The sequence below is a fragment of the Mustela erminea genome, chromosome X, assembly GCF_009829155.1.
Source record: "Mustela erminea isolate mMusErm1 chromosome X, mMusErm1.Pri, whole genome shotgun sequence".
NCBI lineage: Eukaryota > Metazoa > Chordata > Mammalia > Carnivora > Mustelidae > Mustela > Mustela erminea.
In genome coordinates this window covers 39,829,936-39,847,897 of record NC_045635.1, presented here as the reverse complement: position 1 = coordinate 39,847,897, position 17,962 = coordinate 39,829,936, and the positions used below count along the sequence as shown (strand labels likewise).

Below are 17,962 nucleotides of genomic sequence, written 5' to 3'. Positions count from 1 at the left end.
GACAACTATAATGTCTGAGATGAAAAATATACTGAATAAGAATAATAGCAAATTAGATCTCACAGTAAAAAAGATTGGTGAAATGAATTCGACATAGCAATGGAAAATAATCCAAAGTGAAACAATCAAAGAAGGGGAGAAAAATGAACTCAGAATCAATCATATGTGGAACAACTTAAAGTAACTAAATGTATGTGCAATTAGAGTCTTATAAAGAGAGAAGAGTGCAGGAAAATAATGTTTGAAGAAATAATAGCCAAAAATTTTACAAATTTGATAAAAATCATAAACTCAGATCCAAGAATTGTAATAATTTCAACAGCATCAGTGTGAAGAAAACAATACTAAGGCACATTAGAAAAGACTTTCTCAAAACTAGCAATAAAAAGAAAATTTGAAAAGCTGTAAGAGAAAAAAGACCCACTACATACAAAGGAACAAAAGTAAAGATGACAACAGATAAGCAGATTTCTTGTAAACAATGTAAACAAGGACAATGGAGCAACATTTTTAAAGTACTAAAAGAAAAAAATGAAGCTATGAGCCTATAATTCTATGACTATTAAAAATATCTTTGAAAAACTTTTTGGAATAAAGACAGTTTTAGAGATCTAAATGCTGAAAGAATTCATTACCAGGAGACTTACTCTACAAGAAATGCTACAGGAAGTCCTTAAGGCAAAATACATACATATAGACATACATGCATACATATATACATATGCCCATACCAGGTGAAAATATGTATCTGCACAGTGGAACAAAGAACACAGAAAACGATAACATGGAAAACACTTGAAATTTTAAAAAATTTCCTTAGGAAATAATTGAGTATTTAAGCAAAAATAATAAAAGGGTGTAGAGCTTATATGTGTAAGTAAAATGCAAGAAGACAATATCACAAAGACCAGGAAGGGAGAAATGAAAATATATTATTGTAAGGTTTTTATAATATGTTTGAAGTGGATAATATTATTTGAAAGCAGAATATAATAAGTTAAACAAATCCTAAAGAAACTATTAAAATAAGTAATAATCTGACAATGGAAATAAAATGAAATCATTAAAAAAATCAATTAATCCAAAAGAACATAAAGAAAAAGGAAGAAAAGAACAGAGCTCAGATGGGACATTAGAAAACAAATATCAAGATAGTAGATTCAAATCTAACCATATTTATTTGTCAGAGAAAGACCAAAGAGAGAGCACAAGCAGGGGGAGCAGCAGGCAGAGAGAGAAGCAGGCTCTCTGCTGAGTAAGGATACCAATGTGGGACTCCAACCCAGGACTTTGGGATCATGATCTGAGCCTAATGTGGATGCTTAACTGACTGAGCCACCCAGGTGTCCAGTAAATCTAACCATATTAATAATTAAATGAACCATAAAAGATAAGAATTCCTAACAGAAAGGCAGAGGTTGTCAGACTGAATAAAACAGTAATATCCAACTATATTCTTCCTATAAAGATGCAAGTAAGTTAAAGGTAAAAGACATAAAAAGATATACTATGCTGACACTAATCAAAAGAAAGCTGGAGTGGCTTTATTGGTCTAGATAAAGCAGATTTCCAAACAGAGCATATTACCAGGGATAAAGAAGGCCATTTCATCATGATTAAGAAATCAATTCATCAGGAGGACTTTACCATGTTAAAAATTTATGCACCTAATGACAAGCTTCAAAATACATGAAGTAAGACTAATAGAATTGCAAAAAGGAAAAGGTAAATCCACAATCATAGTTAGAGATTTAAATCTTCCCTCTCCAAATAACTGATGGAATAAGCAGCTAGAAAATCATCAAGGATATAGATTTAAACAACATTTTCAGCCATTTTGACCTACTTGACATTTACAGAGCACTCCACCCAACAATAGCAAAATACACATTCCTTTCAAGTGCACACAGAATATTTACCAAGATAGACCATATTCTGGGCCATAAAACAAGCTTCAACAAATTTTAAAGGATCTAAGTCATAAAAAGTATGTCCTCTGACCACAGTGGAATTTCCTTTAGAATCAATAATGAAAAGATCTCTGGAAAATCCCTAAAATTTCAGAAACTGAATAACACACATCTGGATAACCCATGGGTCAAAGAAGAAATTAAAAGAGAAAGTAGAAAGTATTTTGTACTGAATAAAAATAAAAGCACAACATAATAAAATTTGTGAGATGTCAATTCAGCAGTAATTAGGGGGAAGTTTATAGTGCTAAACACCAAGTTAGGAAAGAAGAAAGGCCTAAAATCAATGACCTTTTCTTCCACTTTAAACAACTAGAAAAAAAAGAGCAAATTACACCAAAATTAAGCAGGACAAAGTAAATAATAGATATCAAAGAGGAAATCAATGAGACAGAAAACAGGAATTAATAATAGAAAAAATCAATGAAACCAAAAGTTAATTCTTTGAAGAGATCAATAAAATTGATTAAATTCTAGCCATAGTAATCAGGAAAAAAAGAGAAGACACAATTACCAATATTCCATCACCAGTATGGAATAATAGACATCACTAGAAATTCTACAGATTTTAAAAGGATAATAAGGGAATTTATAAACAATTTATTTCATGATATTCAACAACTTAGATATGACTGAAAATTGCTTGAAAGCTCATTCAAGAAGAAATAGACAACGTGGATTTCCTTGTATCTCTTAAGGAAATTGAATTTATAGTTAAAAACGTTCTCACACAAGAAACTTTGGGCCAGGATAGCTTCACTGGTAAATTCTACCAAATATTTAATGAAGAAATAATTCTGATTCCACACCAACACTTTCCTAAAATTGAAAACAGTGAAATATGTCTCAGCTCATTCTGTGAGGCCACAATTGCCCTTAAACCAAAACCAGAGAGACATTACAATAAAAAGAGAAAACCACAAAACAATATTCCTCATGCACCCAGATGCAAAAACTCAAAACAAAATTTAAAAAATATCAAATCTAACAAAATGTACTATATATAATGACCAAATTGGGCTTGTCAAAGTAATGCAAAATTGGTTTAACATTTAAAAAAGCATGAACTCAGCTCATCAAATTACCAAACTTAAAAAGGAAAAATATATGATCAACTGAATTGTCTTAGAAAAACATTTGACAAAATCCAACACATGTTCTTAACTTCAAAATAGTCCAAAAAAATTAGGAAAATTGGAATAGAAGGAAAATTATTCAACCTAACAAAGAGAATCTACAAAAACTCTACAGCTGAAATCAGTAGTAAATAGTAAAAAATTGTTTTTTAAGATTAGGAACAAGACAGGGATGTCCATTTATACCACATCCATTCCCCTGTATAAAAGAAGTTCTAGCCATAGCAATAAAGCAAGGTAAAGAGATAAAAGCATCCAGATCAGAAAGGAAGAGGTAAAACTGTCTTTATCCGAAACATGATCATATATGTAGGAAACCTGATGGGGTCTACAAAATAAACCTATTAGAACTAAAAGGTGAATTTAACAAGGTTGTAGATTAAAAGGTCAACCTACAAAAGTCAAAGTATTTTTGATATACAGTACTAGAAAAAATAAAAAATTGAAATTAAAAAATGATGCCACTTTTAATAGCCTGAAAAATATTAAATACTTAGGGAAAAATCTAACCAAAAAAAGATGTGAAAAGTCTACATATAAAAAACTACAAAATATTGTTAAGAGAAATTGATGAAGCCCTAAATAAATGGAACAATCTACTGTGTTTATGGATTGGAAGACTAAATATTATTAAGATATCAATTCTCTCCTAATTGGACCATAGATTTAATAAAATCCCATTGCAAATTTCTGCAGGCTTTTTGTAAAAATTGACAATTTGATTCTGAAATTCATATGTATATGCAAAGAACTTCAAATAGCCAAAACAAGTTGAAAAGTGAACAAAAAGCATGGGAGATTTACACTATTTTACTTCAAGTGTTATTATAAAGCTAGAGTAATCAGTACAGTATGGCATTTGTGTAAAGACATACAAATAGGAACAGAATAGAGAGACTAAAATATCACACATAGGAGAAAAGGGAACCCTCCTACACTGTTGGTGGGAATGCAAGCTGGTGGAACCACTCTGGAAAACAGCATGGAGGTTCCTCAAAAAGTTTAAAATAGAGCTACCTTATGACCCAGCAATTGCACTACTGGGTATTTACCCTAAAGATACAAACGTAGTGATCCGAAGGGGCATGTGCACCCAATGTTTATAGCAGCAATGTCCACAATAGCCAAACTATGGAAAGAACCTAGATGTCCATCAACAGATGAATGGATAAAGAAGAGGTGGTATATATATACAATGGAATACTATGCAGCCATCAAAAGAAATGAAATCTTGCCATCTGCGACAACGTGGATGGAACTAGAGGGTATTATGCTTAGCAAAATAAGTCAATCAGAGAAAGACAACTATCTTATGGTCTCCCTGATATGAGAAAGTGGAGATGCAACATGGGGTGTTTTGGGGGTAGGAAGGGAGGGAGACAAACCATAAGAGACTCTTAATCTCACAAAACAAACTGAGGGTTGCCGGGGGTAGGGGGGTAGGGCGAGGATGGTGGGACATTGGGGAGGGTATGTGCTATGGTGAGTGCTGTGAAGTGTGTAAACCTGGTGATTCACAGACCTGTACCCCTGGGGCTAATAATACATTATATGTTTATTAAAAAATTAAAAAATTTAAATAAAATAAAATATCACACATATAAGGTCAATTTTTTTTTATCATGAAAAAACTGTATTTAGATTTAGCCAGCTGGACTCAGTTTAGATGATCCCAATTTTGTTGGCAACATCCAAAGCATCATAGTCAGGGGCCAGCCGAACGTATGCCTTCTTCTCTCCATCAGGCCTGATTAAGGTGTTGACCTTAATTTTTAAGGCTACATCAATGTCATAGAGCTTCTTCACAGCCTGTTTGATCTGGTGCTTGTTGGCCTTGACATCCACAATAAACACAAGTGTGTTGTTGTCTTCTATTTTCTTCATGGCTGACTCAGTAGTCAGGAGGAACTTGATGATGGCATAGTGGTCAAGCTTGTTTCTCCTGGGGGCGCTCTTTCGAGGGTATTTGGGTTGCCTTGGGAGACGCAGAGTCTTGGGTCGTCGGAACGTAGGTGATGTGCGGATCTTCTTTTTTTTGTGACTGTGGACGCCTTTCAGCACCGCTTTCTTGGCTTTCAAAGCCTTTGCTTTGGCTTCGGCTTTGGGAGGGGCAGGGGCTTCCTTCTTAGCTTTCGGCGCCATCTTCCTAAGGTTAATTTTTTTTAAGTGCTAAAGCAATTCAGTGGAGAAAGGATCATCTTTTCAACAAATAACAGTGGAATAATTGGATATCAATATTGGTTATTTATATGCAAAAAACCTTCAACCCAGATCTCATATCACATACAAAAATTAATTCAAAATAAATCATAGACTTAAATGTAAAACTTAAAACTATAAGATTTTTAGAAAACAAATTTAGGAGACAGACTTCATGACCTTGAATTGGGCAAAGATGTCTTAGATGTGACCTAAATTAATGACCCATAAAAGAAAAAAAATCAATATCTGGAACGTCATCAATGTTAAAATTCCTTCTCTTATGAAGGCACTGTTAAAGAGCATGAAAAGACAAGATGCATACTGAGAAAAAAATCATACATGTGATGTCATATGTATGCTATATATGTACACACACACACACACACACACACACACACACACGTGTGCATTTGTATCCAGAATGTGTAAAGAACTCTCAATGCTCTTTATATGTTTTGGATACTAACCTTTTATCAGATATGTCATTTGCAAATATCTTCTCCCATTGAGTAGGTTGCCTTCTAGTTTTAGTGATTGTTTCCTTCACTGTTCAGAAGGTTTTTATTTTGATGCAGTCCCAATAGTTTATTTTTGCTTTTGTTTCCCTTGCCTCAGGAGACATATCAAGAAAGATGTTACAGCTGATGTCAGAAAAATTACTGCTTGTGCTCTCTTCTGGGATTTTTATGGTTTCAGGCCTCACATTTAAGTCCTTAATCCATTTTGAATTTATTTTTGTGTATGGTGTAATAAAATGATCCAGTCTCATTCTTTTTTTTTAAAGATTATTTATTTATTTATTTGAGAGAGAGGCAGTGAGAGAGAGCATGAGCGAGGAGAAGGTCAGAGGGAGAAGCAGACTCCCCGTGGAGCCAGGAGCCTGATGTGGGACTTGATCCGGGGACCCCGGGATCATGACCCAAGCCGAAAGCAGTCATCCAACCAACTGAGCCACCCAGGCGCCCCTCATTCCTTTTTAAAATTGTTTTTAATTTTGTGTGTGTGTGTGTGTGTGTGTGATATCAGCTTTATTAACATCAAAATCAGAAGTGGGTATTATGTGTATTGAAAGCAATTCTAACTTTATCTATATCAGCCATATTGTTCATATTTTTCTAATAGTGTCTCCAGACAATTTACTTATTCCTTTTTTCATTTTATTTTATTTTATTTCTTTGCAGTGTTCTAAAATTCATTGTTTATGCACCACACCCAGTGCTCCATGCAATACATACCCTCCATAATACCCACCGCCAGGCTCATTCTTTTTCATTGTAGCTGTCGAGTTTTCCCAACACCATTTGTTGAAGAAGTCACTGTGGAAGGCAGTGTGGAGGTTCTTCAAAAAGTGAAAAATAGAACTACCTGTGATCACACTATTGGGTATTTACCCAAAGAATATCAAAACAATAATTTAAAAAGATATATGTAACCATATGTTTATTGCAGCATTATCTACAATAGCCAAACTATGGAAACAGCTCAAGTGTCCATCAATAGATGAATAGATAAAGAAGATGTGGTATACAGAGACAATGGAACATTATTTTGCCACAAAAAAAGAATGAAATTTTGCTATTTGCAACAACATGGATGGATGTAGAGAGTATTATGCTAAACGAAATAAGCCAGAAAGAAATACACTGTATGATTTCACTAATATATGGAATTTAAGAAACAAAACAAATAAACAAAGGGAAAAAAAGACAAACCAAAAAACAGACTCTTAACTATAGCAAACAAACAGATGGCTACCAGAGGGGAGGTGGGTGGGGGAATGGGTGAAATAGGTGATGGGTGTGAGTACACTTATCTTAATGAGCACAGGGTAATATATGAAACTGTTAAATCACTCTATTGTACACCTGAAATTAATATAACTACACTGGAATTCAAATTTAAAAAATGAAATAACTTAAAAAGAAATTTTAAAAAAGAACTCTAGATGCTCAATCACTTTTTAGAAAGGCCCAGTTAAAAAATTAGGCAAAAGATTTGAACACACACTTCCGGAAGATACACAGATAGCAAATAAGTTCATTAAAAGTTGCTCAACGTTTTTCACAATTAGGGAAATACAAATTAGAAACACAATGAGATACCACTGTACATCTATTCAAATGAATAGTATTAAAAAGACACACCATAGCATGTTTACAGCAGCTTTATTTGTAAGGGTCAAGAACTGGAAACAGCTCTAATGTCTATCAACAGATAAATGTATAAACTGTGATATATCCATAAAATGGAATATTACTCAGAAATGAAGAATGAACTATTGATACACACTACAACATGAATTTCAAAATAATCATGTTAAATGAAAAAAGCTAGATAAAGAACGAGTACATGCTTATTTATGATTCTATATATATATATATATATATATATATATATATATATATATATATAAAATCCTAGAAAAGGAAAGCTAACCTATATTAACAAAATACAGATCCGTGGTAGCATGAGGATAAGTTTTTGTGAGTGGAGGGTTTGGCAGGAAGTAAAGATTACAAAGTGATGTGGAAAAATTGTTGGGGGTGATAGATATGTTTGTTATCTTGTGTGGTTAGTTAGATGTTGATCATGGGTATACACATATGTCAGAACTTATCAAATTATGTACTTTAAACATGTGCACTCCATTTGCATATCAATAATACCCCAATAAAGCTGTTTAAAAATAAAAAAGAAAAGGAGAAACAAAACTCACTGCTCTATAGCATCTCTCTTCTGACACAGTGGATGCCATGTGTGCTAATGTGTATTTATCCTATGATAAGTTTACAGCATGAGGTTGTAAGCTCCCTGAAGGTAGAGATAGTGTTTTATACACAATTGTTATTATTATTATTATTATTATTAATTTCCAGAGTATATTGGTCTGAGACCTGGCAGAAATTGGTGAAATACTCAAATTGGGTAATTTAAAGAGATTTTAATAAAGGGACTTTATACCAAGATGAGGTCAAGATTTAGGGATCTCACACATGACCTCATGAGGGGCAGGTTAGAGTGAAGTGTTGTTATCACCCTTAGTCCTGAGAGGGTGAGCAGAAGATGTGATTACCAGAACCTAGACTCAGAGAGAGCTATGTGGAAAGGACTGTGACCTTCAGTAGGGGGATACAGTCAGTCTCAACAAGCCTACAGTAGAAAAGCTGGGGGAGTAGCTAACTGAAGTCTCCAATCTCCAGCCGATGCCTTCTGTTGAACAAACCCAGCTGGAAATAGAGCACAAGGAAGACTGTATTGTCTATACAGGTCAGTTTCCTGAGATAGCAGGGCACAGAAGAGTGGGGTGCAAATGGAGATATGTAGCACACAGGGTATCCAGAACCATGTCGAATATGTGCTCACTTTGCAAATTCTTCTTATCTGATTGATGAACTGTTGATTTAAAAAAACTTGACAAAACCATCATATTCTTCTTTAGAAAAATGACTATGCCTTGGCATTTGAAAGCACTGCTTTTTTCGGACTGTCTGCAAATTCAGTTGGCAGTTCTTTTCTCACTCTTGCCTCCTCTGCCCTTCGAATTTCATTAAAATTATGCCAAATAAAAATTTTCCAAAATTATTCCTTGATTTTTCTTCTAAACTCTTCTTTCAGAACAGAGATGTTTAGGTAAAATGTAATCTTTGGTTAGAACTCTAATTTTTTAAAAGGTCCTTCTAAAGATGTTTCCATATGCAAAAAAAAATTGGGAAGCTCTTAATTAAACAAAACTAAGTCAATTTATGCTAAAATTTCTTAGTGTTCTTTTTTAAAAAATGATTTTTATTAACATATAATGTATTATTTGTTTCAGGGGTACAGGTCTGTGGATCATCAGGCTCACACATTTCACAGCACTCACCATAGCACATACCCTCCCCAATGTCCATAACCCAACCACTCTCTCCCTAGCCCCCAGCCCCCAGCAACCCTGTTTGTTTGAAATTTCTTAGTGTTCTTTTTTTTTTTTCCAGCATAACAGTATTCATTATTTTTGCACCACACCCCGTGCTCCATGCAATCCGTGCCCTCTATAATACCCACCACCTGGTACCCCAACCTCCCACCCCCCGTCCCTTCAAAACCCTCAGATTGTTTTTCAGAGTCCATAGTCTCTCATGGTTCACCTCCCCTTCCAATTTCCCCCAACTCCCTTCTCCACTCTAAGTCCCCATGTCCTCCATGCTATTTGTTATGCTCCACAAATAAGTGAAACCATATGATAATTGACTCTCTCTGCTTGACTTATTTCACTCAGCATAATCTCTTCCAGTCCCGTCCATGTTGCTACAAAAGTTGGGTATTCATCCTTTCTGATGGAGGCATAATACTCTATCCCCAGGGGTACAGGTCTGTGAATCACCAGGTTTACACACTTCACAGCACTCACCAAAGCACATACCCTCCCCAATGTCCATAATCCCACCCCCTTCTCCCAAAACCCCTCCCCCCAGCAACCCTCAGTTTGTTTTGTGAGATTAAGAGTCACTTATGGTTTGTCTCCCTCCCAATCCCATCTTGTTTCATTTATTCTTCTCCTACCCACTTAAGCCCCCATGTTGCATCACCACTTCCTCATATCAGGGAGATCATATGATAGTTGTCTTTCTCTGCTTGACTTATTTCGCTAAGCATGATACGCTCTAGTTCCATCCATGTTGTCGCAAATGGCAAGATTTCATTTCTTTTGATGGCTGCATAGTATTCCATTGTGTATATATACCACATCTTCTTGATCCATTCATCTGTTGATGGACATCTAGGTTCTTTCCATAGTTTGGCTATTGTGGACATTGCTGCTATAAACATTCGGGTGCATGTGCCCCTTTGGATCACTACGTTTGTATCCTTAGGGTAAATACCCAATAGTGCAATTGCTGGGTCATAGGGCAGTTCTATTTTCAACATTTTGAGGAACCTCCATGCTTTTTTCCGGAGTGGCTGCACCAGCTTGCATTCCCACCAACAGTGTAGGAGGGTTCCCCTTTCTCCGCATCCTCGCCAGCATCTGTCATTTCCTGACTTGTTGATTTTAGCCATTCTGACTGGTGTGAGGTGATATCTCATTGTGGTTTTGATTTGTATTTCCCTGATGCCGAGTGATATGGAGCACTTTTTCATGTGTCTGTTGGCCATCTGGATGTCTTCTTTGCAGAAATGTCTGTTCATGTCCTCTGCCCATTTCTTGATTGGATTATTTGTTCTTTGGGTGTTGAGTTTGCTAAGTTCTTTATAGATTCTGGACACTAGTCCTTTATCTGATATGTCGTTTGCAAATATCTTCTCCCATTCTGTCAGTTGTCTTTTGATTTTGTTAACTGTTTCCTTTGCTGTGCAAAAGCTTTTGATCTTGATGAAATCCCAATAGTTCATTTTTGCCCTTGCTTCCCTTGCCTTTTGCGTTGTTCCTAGGAAGATGTTGCTGCGGCAGAGGTCAAAGAGGTTGCTGCCTGTGTTCTCCTCAAGGATTTTGATGGATTCCTTTCGCACATTGAGGTCCTTCATCCATTTTGAGTCTATTTTTGTGTGTGGTGTGAGGAAATGATCCAATTTCATTTTTCTGCATGTGGCTGTCCAATTTTCCCAGCACCATTTATTGAAGAGGCTGTCTTTTTTCCATTGGACATTCTTTCCTGCTTTGTCGAAGATTAGTTGACTGTAGAGTTGAGGGTCTATTTCTGGGCTCTCTATTCTGTTCCATTGATCTATGTGTCTGTTTTTGTGCCAGTACCATGCTGTCTTGATGACGACAGCTTTGTAATAGAGCTTGAAGTCCGGAATTGTGATGCCACCAACGTTGGCTTTCTTTTTCAATATCCCTTTGGCTATTCGAGGTCTTTTCTGGTTCCATATAAATTTTAGCATTATTTGTTCCATTTCTTTGAAAAAGATGGATGGTACTTTGATAGGAATTGCATTAAATGTGTAGATTGCTTTAGGTAGCATAGACATTTTCACAATATTTATTCTTCCAATCCAGGAGCATGGAACATTTTTCCATTTCTTTGTGTCTTCCTCAATTTCTTTCATGAGTACTTTATAGTTTTCTGAGTATAGATTCTGTGTCTCTTTGGTTAGGTTTATTCCTAGGTATCTTATGGTTTTGGGTGCAATTGTAAATGGGATTGACTCCTTAATTTCTCTTTCTTCTGTCTTGCTGTTGGTGTAGAGAAATGCAACTGATTTCTGTGCATTGATTTTATATCCTGACACTTTACTGAATTCCTGTATAAGTTCTAGCAGTTTTGGAGTGGAGTCTTTTGGGTTTTCCACATATAGTATCATATCATCTGCGAAGAGTGATAATTTGACTTCTTCTTTGCCGATTTGGATGCCTTTAATTTCCTTTTGTTGTCTGATTGCTGAGGCTAGGACCTCTAGTACTATGTTGAATAGCAGTGGTGATAATGGACATCCCTGCCGTGTTCCTGACCTTAGCGGAAAAGCTTTCAGGTTTTCTCCATTGAGAATGATATTTGCGGTGGGTTTTTCATAGATGGCTTTGATGATATTGAGGTATGTGCCCTCTATCCCTACACTTTGAAGAGTTTTGATCAGGAAGGGATGCTGTACTTTGTCAAATGCTTTTTCAGCATCTATTGAGAGTATCATATGGTTCTTGTTCTTTCTTTTCTTGATGTGTTGTATCACATTGACTGATTTGCGGATGTTGAACCAACCTTGCAGCCCTGGAATAAATCCCACTTGGTCGTGGTGAATAATCTTTTTAATGTACTGTTGAATCCTATTGGCTAGTATTTTGTTGAGTATTTTCGCATCTGTGTTCATCAAGGATATCGGTCTATAGCTCTCTTTTTTGGTGGGATCCTTGTCTGGTTTTAGGATCAAGGTGATGCTGGCCTCATAAAATGAGTTTGGAAGTTTTCCTTCCATTTCTATTTTTTGGAACAGTTTCAGGAGAATAGGAATTAGTTCTTCTTTAAACGTTTGGTAGAATTCCCCCGGGAAGCCGTCTGGCCCTGGGCTTTTGTTTGTTTGGAGATTTTTAATGACTGTTTCAATCTCCTTACTGGTTATGGGTCTGTTCAGGCTTTCTATTTCTTCCTGGTTCAGTTGTGGTAGTTTATTTGTTTCTAGGAATGCATCCATTTCTTCCAGATTGTCAAATTTATTGGCGTAGAGTTGCTCATAGTATGTTCTTATAATAGTTTGTATTTCTTTGGTGTTAGTTGTGATCTCTCCTCTTTCATTCATGATTTTATTTATTTGGGTCCTTTCTCTTTTCTTTTTGATAAGTCGGGCCAGGGGTTTATCAATTTTATTAATTCTTTCAAAGAACCAGCTCCTAGTTTCGTTGATTTGTTCTATTGTTTTTTTGGTTTCTATTTCATTGATTTCTGCTCTGATCTTTATGATTTCTCTTCTCCTGCTGGGCTTAGGGTTTCTTTCTTGTTCTTTCTCCAGCTCCTTTAGGTGTAGGGTTAGGTTGTGTACCTGAGACCTTTCTTGTTTCTTGAGAAAGGCTTGTACCGCTATATATTTTCCTCTCAGGACTGCCTTTGTTGTGTCCCACAGATTTTGAACCGTTGTATTTTCATTATCATTTGTTTCCATGATTTTTTTCAATTCTTCTTTAATTTCCCGGTTGACCCATTCATTCTTTAGAAGGATGCTGTTTAGTCTCCATGTATTTGGGTTCTTTCCAAACTTCCTTTTGTGGTTGAGTTCTAGCTTTAGAGCATTGTGGTCTGAAAACATGCAGGGAATGATCCCAATCTTTTGATACCGGTTGAGTCCTGATTTAGGACCGAGGATGTGATCTATTCTGGAGAATGTTCCATGTGCACTAGAGAAGAATGTGTATTCTGTTGCTTTGGGATGAAATGTTCTGAATATATCTGTGATGTCCATCTGGTCCAGTGTGTCGTTTAAGGCCTTTATTTCCTTGCTGATCTTTTGCTTGGATGATCTGTCCATTTCAGTGAGGGGAGTGTTAAAGTCCCCTACTACTATTGTATTATTGTTTATGTGTTTCTTTGATTTTGTTATTAATTGGTTTATATAGTTGGCTGCTCCCACGTTGGGGGCATAGATATTTAAAATTGTTAAATCTTCTTGTTGGACAGACCCTTTGAGTATGATATAGTGTCCTTCCTCATCTCTTATTATAGTCTTTGGCTTAAAATCTAATTGATCTGATATAAGGATTGCCACTCCTGCTTTCTTCTGATGTCCATTAGCATGGTAAATTCTTTTCCACCCCCTCACTTTAAATGTGGAGATGTCTTCGGGCTTAAAATGAGTTTCTTGGAGGCAACATATAGATGGGTTTTGTTTTTTTATCCATTCTGATACCCTGTGTCTTTTGACAGGGGCATTTAGCCCATTAACATTCAGGGTAACTATTGAGAGATATGAATTTAGTGCCATTGTATTGCCTGTAAGGTGACTGTTACTGTATATGGTCTCTGTTCCTTTCTGATCTACCACTTGTAGGCTCTCTCTTTGCTTAGAGGACCCCTTTCAATATTTCCTGTAGAGCTGGTTTGGTATTTGCAAATTCTTTCAGTTTTTGTTTGTCCTGGAAGCTTTTAATCTCTCCTTCTATTTTCAATGATAGCCTAGCTGGATATAGTATTCTTGGCTGCATGTTTTTCTCGTTTAGTGCTCTGAAAATATCATGCCAGCTCTTTCTGGCCTGCCAGGTCTCTGTGGATAAGTCAGCTGCCAATCTAATATTTTTACCATTGTATGTTACAGACTTCTTTTCCCGGGCTGCTTTCAGGATTTTCTCTTTGTCACTGAGACTTGTAAATTTTACTATTAGGTGACGGGGTGTGGGCCTATTCCTATTGATTTTGAGGGGCGTTCTCTGAACCTCCTGAATTTTGATGCCGTTCCCTTTGCCATATTGGGGAAATTCTCCCCAATAATTCTCTCCAGTATACCTTCTGCTCCCCTCTCTCTTTCTTCTTCTTCTGGAATCCCAATTATTCTAATGTTGTTTCGTCTTATGGTGTCACTTATCTCTCGAATTCTCCCCTCGTGGTCCAGTAGCTGTTTGTCCCTCTTTTGCTCAGCTTCTTTATTCTCTGTCATTTGGTCTTCTATATCACTAATTCTTTCTTCTGCCTCATTGATCCTAGCAGTGAGAGCCTCCATTTTTGATTGCACTTCATTAATAGCTTTTTTGATTTCAACTTGGTTAGATTTTAGTTCTTTTATTTCTCCAGAAAGGGCTTTTATATCTCTCGAGAGGGTTTCTCTAATATCTTCCATGCCTTTTTCGAGCCCGGCTAGAACCTTGAGAATTGTCATTCTGAACTCTAGATCTGACATATAACCAATGTCTGTATTGATTAGGTCCCTAGCCTTCGGTACTGCCTCTTTCTTTTTTTTGTGTTGAATTTTTCCGTCTTGTCATTTTGTCCAGATAAGAGTATATGAAGGGGCAAGTAAAATACTAAAAGGGTGGCAACAACCCCAGGAAAAAATGCTTTAACCAAATTAGAAGAGATCCAAAATCATGAGGGGGAAGAAAGGGGATAAAAAGAGGTTCAAAAAGGAAGAAAGAAAAAAAAAGAAAAAAGAAAAAAAAAAGAAAAGAAAAGAATTAAAAAAAAAAGGAAAACACCTAAGAAAAATGTAAAAAAGAAAAAATATATATATTAGATAAACTAGTAAAAAATCGTTAAAAAAGAAAAAGGTAACAGTTAAAAAAAAAAAATTTTACCCGAAGGCGAGAAAAAAAAAAAAAAATCAAAAAATGAAAAAGAAAAAAATTAAATTAACTGCAAGACTAAAAAAAAATCACAGGGAAAAAGCCATGAGTTCCGTGCTTGGCTTTCTCCTCCTCTGGAATTCTGCTGCTCTCCTTGGTATTGAAACCGCACTCCTTGGTAGGTGAACTTGGTCTCGGCTGGATTTCTTGTTGATCTTCTGGGGGAGGGGCCTGTTGTAGTGATTCTCAAGTGTCTTTGCCCCAGGCGGAATGACACCGCCCTTACCCGGGGCCGGGGTGAGTAATCCGCTCGGGTTTGCTTTCAGGAGCTTTTGTTCCCTGAGCGCTTTCCATAGAGTTCTGGAGGACGGGAATACAAATGGCGGCCTCCTGGTCTCCGGCCCGGAGGAGCCGAGAGCCCAGGGCCGCACTCCTCAGTGCGCCCTCAGAGAACAGCGCCCAGTTTCTCCCGTCTGCCTGACCTCCGGCCGCGCTCCGAGCTCTCCGAGCCTGCGACCAGTTCAAGGTAACACCGAGCTGTGAGCTTACTGTCGGCTCTGTCTCTGTAGCCGGCTTTCCCGTTCCAATACCCGCAAGCTCTGCGACACTCAGACACCCCCGATCCTTCTGTGACCCTGCGGGACCTGAGGCCACGCTGACCCCGCGTGGGCTTCGCTCCAGTTTAGCCTCTGGAGCAATGTCCGTCGGCGGAACAGACTTTTAAAAGTCCTGATTTTGTGCGCCGTTGCTCCGCCGCTTCCCGGGAGCCGGCCTCTCCCCCCGGGGTCTATCTTCCCGTCGCTTTGGATTCACTTCTCCGCCGGTCCTACCTTTCAGAAAGTGGTTGTTTTTCTGTTTCCAGAATTGCTGTTCTTCTTCTCTTCGATCTGCCGATGGATTTTCAGGTGTTTGCAATCTTTAGATAAGCTATCTAGCTGATCTCCGGCTAGCTGAAGTAGTCTCAGCCTGCTACTTCTCCGCCATCTTGACTCCTCCCCTCTTAGTGTTCTTAAGACAAAACTGCTTGATGACTCTCCTAGAATAGGCAAAAGACATAGCATTAACCAAGCTTATTTGACCAGAATTTTTTTTTTTAATTTTGAGAAATTAGTGTTCCATGGACCTCACAGTAGGAAACACAAGAAACACATGAACAAAGAGGTCAACAGTGATCCCAGCACTGGTCCATTCCTGGATAAACAAAAGAGGGTAGCAACTTCCAGGGTTCTTGTAATGTCAAATATGGATGAAGATGTAGGGCAGGTTCTTGAGTGGGTAAAGGCAGGTCCCTGGATAGGTGCTAGGTCAGGGGTCAGTAAAATAAATTCACAACTGCAACATGGAACTTTATATTCCAGGCTTAATCAAGAGTGAAGTAAGTTGTGTTTCTTTGGTTCATCCTTGGAAAAAGACACAGGAGATGCACATTTGACAATAGTGGTAAGAAGACAGCAAAAATAAGGAGATAATTATTTTATTTCCTATGAAAGGTAGGTCCCAAATTACCAAAATCTAGAATCTTTCCTTGGCAGTCCCTCCATCCATTCTACCAGACAATCATAACTACATGAAATCATTGTTAGCCAACATTTAGTATTCCATTAGTTGATAAGAATGAACCGAAGTGTTTTTAAGCAGTCTATTCTATAGCGACTATGGAGACAAAGAAAACAGCATCCCCTGCCCCGCCCCCCAAAAAAATCTCTACCAGTAGGATACTCTAGGTATACATATATTTTAAAGATTTTATTTGTTTATTTGAAAGAGAGAGAGAGAGAGGGGGATCACAAGCAGGCAGAGAGGCAGGCAGAGAGAGAAGGGGAAGCAGGCTTCTTGCTGTGCAGAGAGCCCAATGCAGGGCTCCATCCCAGGACCCTGAGATCATGACCTGAGCCAAAGGCAGGGCCTTAACCCACTGAGCCACCCAGGTGCCCCTACTCTACGTATACTTTGAAAGGTAAGATTTAGTTAAATGGGACTGCATATGAAAGAAGACAGTTTTAAATCAAATATTTTTATTGAGGTATAATTGACAAATAACATATTAGTTTCATGTATATAACATAATGTTTTGGTACTTGTACATATTGCAAAATGATCACTACAATAAGTCTGGTTACATCTATCATCGTATATTGTTACACATTTTTTTTCCTTGTGATGAGAACTTTTCAGATTTACTCTCTCAGCAACTTTCAAATATGCAATACAATATTATTAACTATAATTTCCATGATGTATGTTACATGTCCCTGACTTATTTATTTTATAACTGGAAGTTTGTATCTTTTGACCCCCCAAATATATTAAATCAAATATACTAATGTTCTACATCAATATAATAAATTATGAATTACACATTATAGGCAATTTGTATGAAAGATATTTTGGAAAAGAGAAAACAACATGAACTACTGTCATCAAGGAAAGCTTCCTGCAGGAGATGTGTAAAAGGAGACTAGCCACCTGACCACCCCCAATATACACAAAGCTGTCTTCTGATTGCCTGGCAATGAGGAGAATGGGCATGGTGGCTCCCCCTCCCTCTATCTGATGGTGCTGCTTAAGGTCTCAGTTTACCAGAAAGTATCCAAGTGGTATCAGTGAGGACATGCAACCCCCTGAAAAGCTGGTGCCCAAGCTCATACTCTCTATAACCTCCCAAATTCTGAACGTTCGCTCTCATACTTGACCTACAGAGAGGTGAAGTGAGAGGAGCACATGAGTACTTTTCCTAAACCATAAATCCTAATGTGTCTCATTATGGCAGAGGCAAGCATTCCTCTCTGTAGGATGTTGAGAGGGTTTGGGGACTATTGTAATGACCTGTGAGGTCCAGCTTGTACCATCTTGATTCCTGCCTGTTTTCCTGAGACCTTCACTCAAGAATTCTCTCGTTCGTCTTTATTCCCCATGTAAAAAAATGTATTTTTTATTTATCTACATAGTACAGATCATATTTTCTTTAAAAG

General features: G+C 37.2%; 1 protein-coding gene and 1 long non-coding RNA gene across 2 annotated transcripts; both read right to left on the bottom strand.

The window, feature by feature from the left end:
• Positions 1–4,768: 4,768 nt before the first annotated feature.
• LOC116582779 (60S ribosomal protein L23a-like) lies at positions 4,769–5,248 on the bottom strand. The gene has a single exon (XM_032330502.1). The coding sequence runs from the start codon at positions 5,246–5,248 to the stop codon at positions 4,769–4,771; it is 480 nt and encodes a 159-aa protein (XP_032186393.1).
• Positions 5,249–5,753: 505 nt separating this feature from the next.
• Positions 5,754–17,274, bottom strand: LOC116582781. The gene is made up of 3 exons (XR_004282517.1): positions 17,264–17,274; positions 8,828–8,836; positions 5,754–5,849 (listed from the first exon to the last, which is right to left on the bottom strand). It is a non-coding gene; the product is annotated as an uncharacterized LOC116582781 (long non-coding RNA).
• Positions 17,275–17,962: the final 688 nt, after the last annotated feature.

What these genes read in the sequence shown, in the direction of transcription:
- LOC116582779 (XM_032330502.1), bottom strand. Translation starts at nt 5,248, where the DNA reads ATGGCGCCGAAAGCTAAGAAGGAAGCCCCTGCCCCTCCCAAAGCCGAA.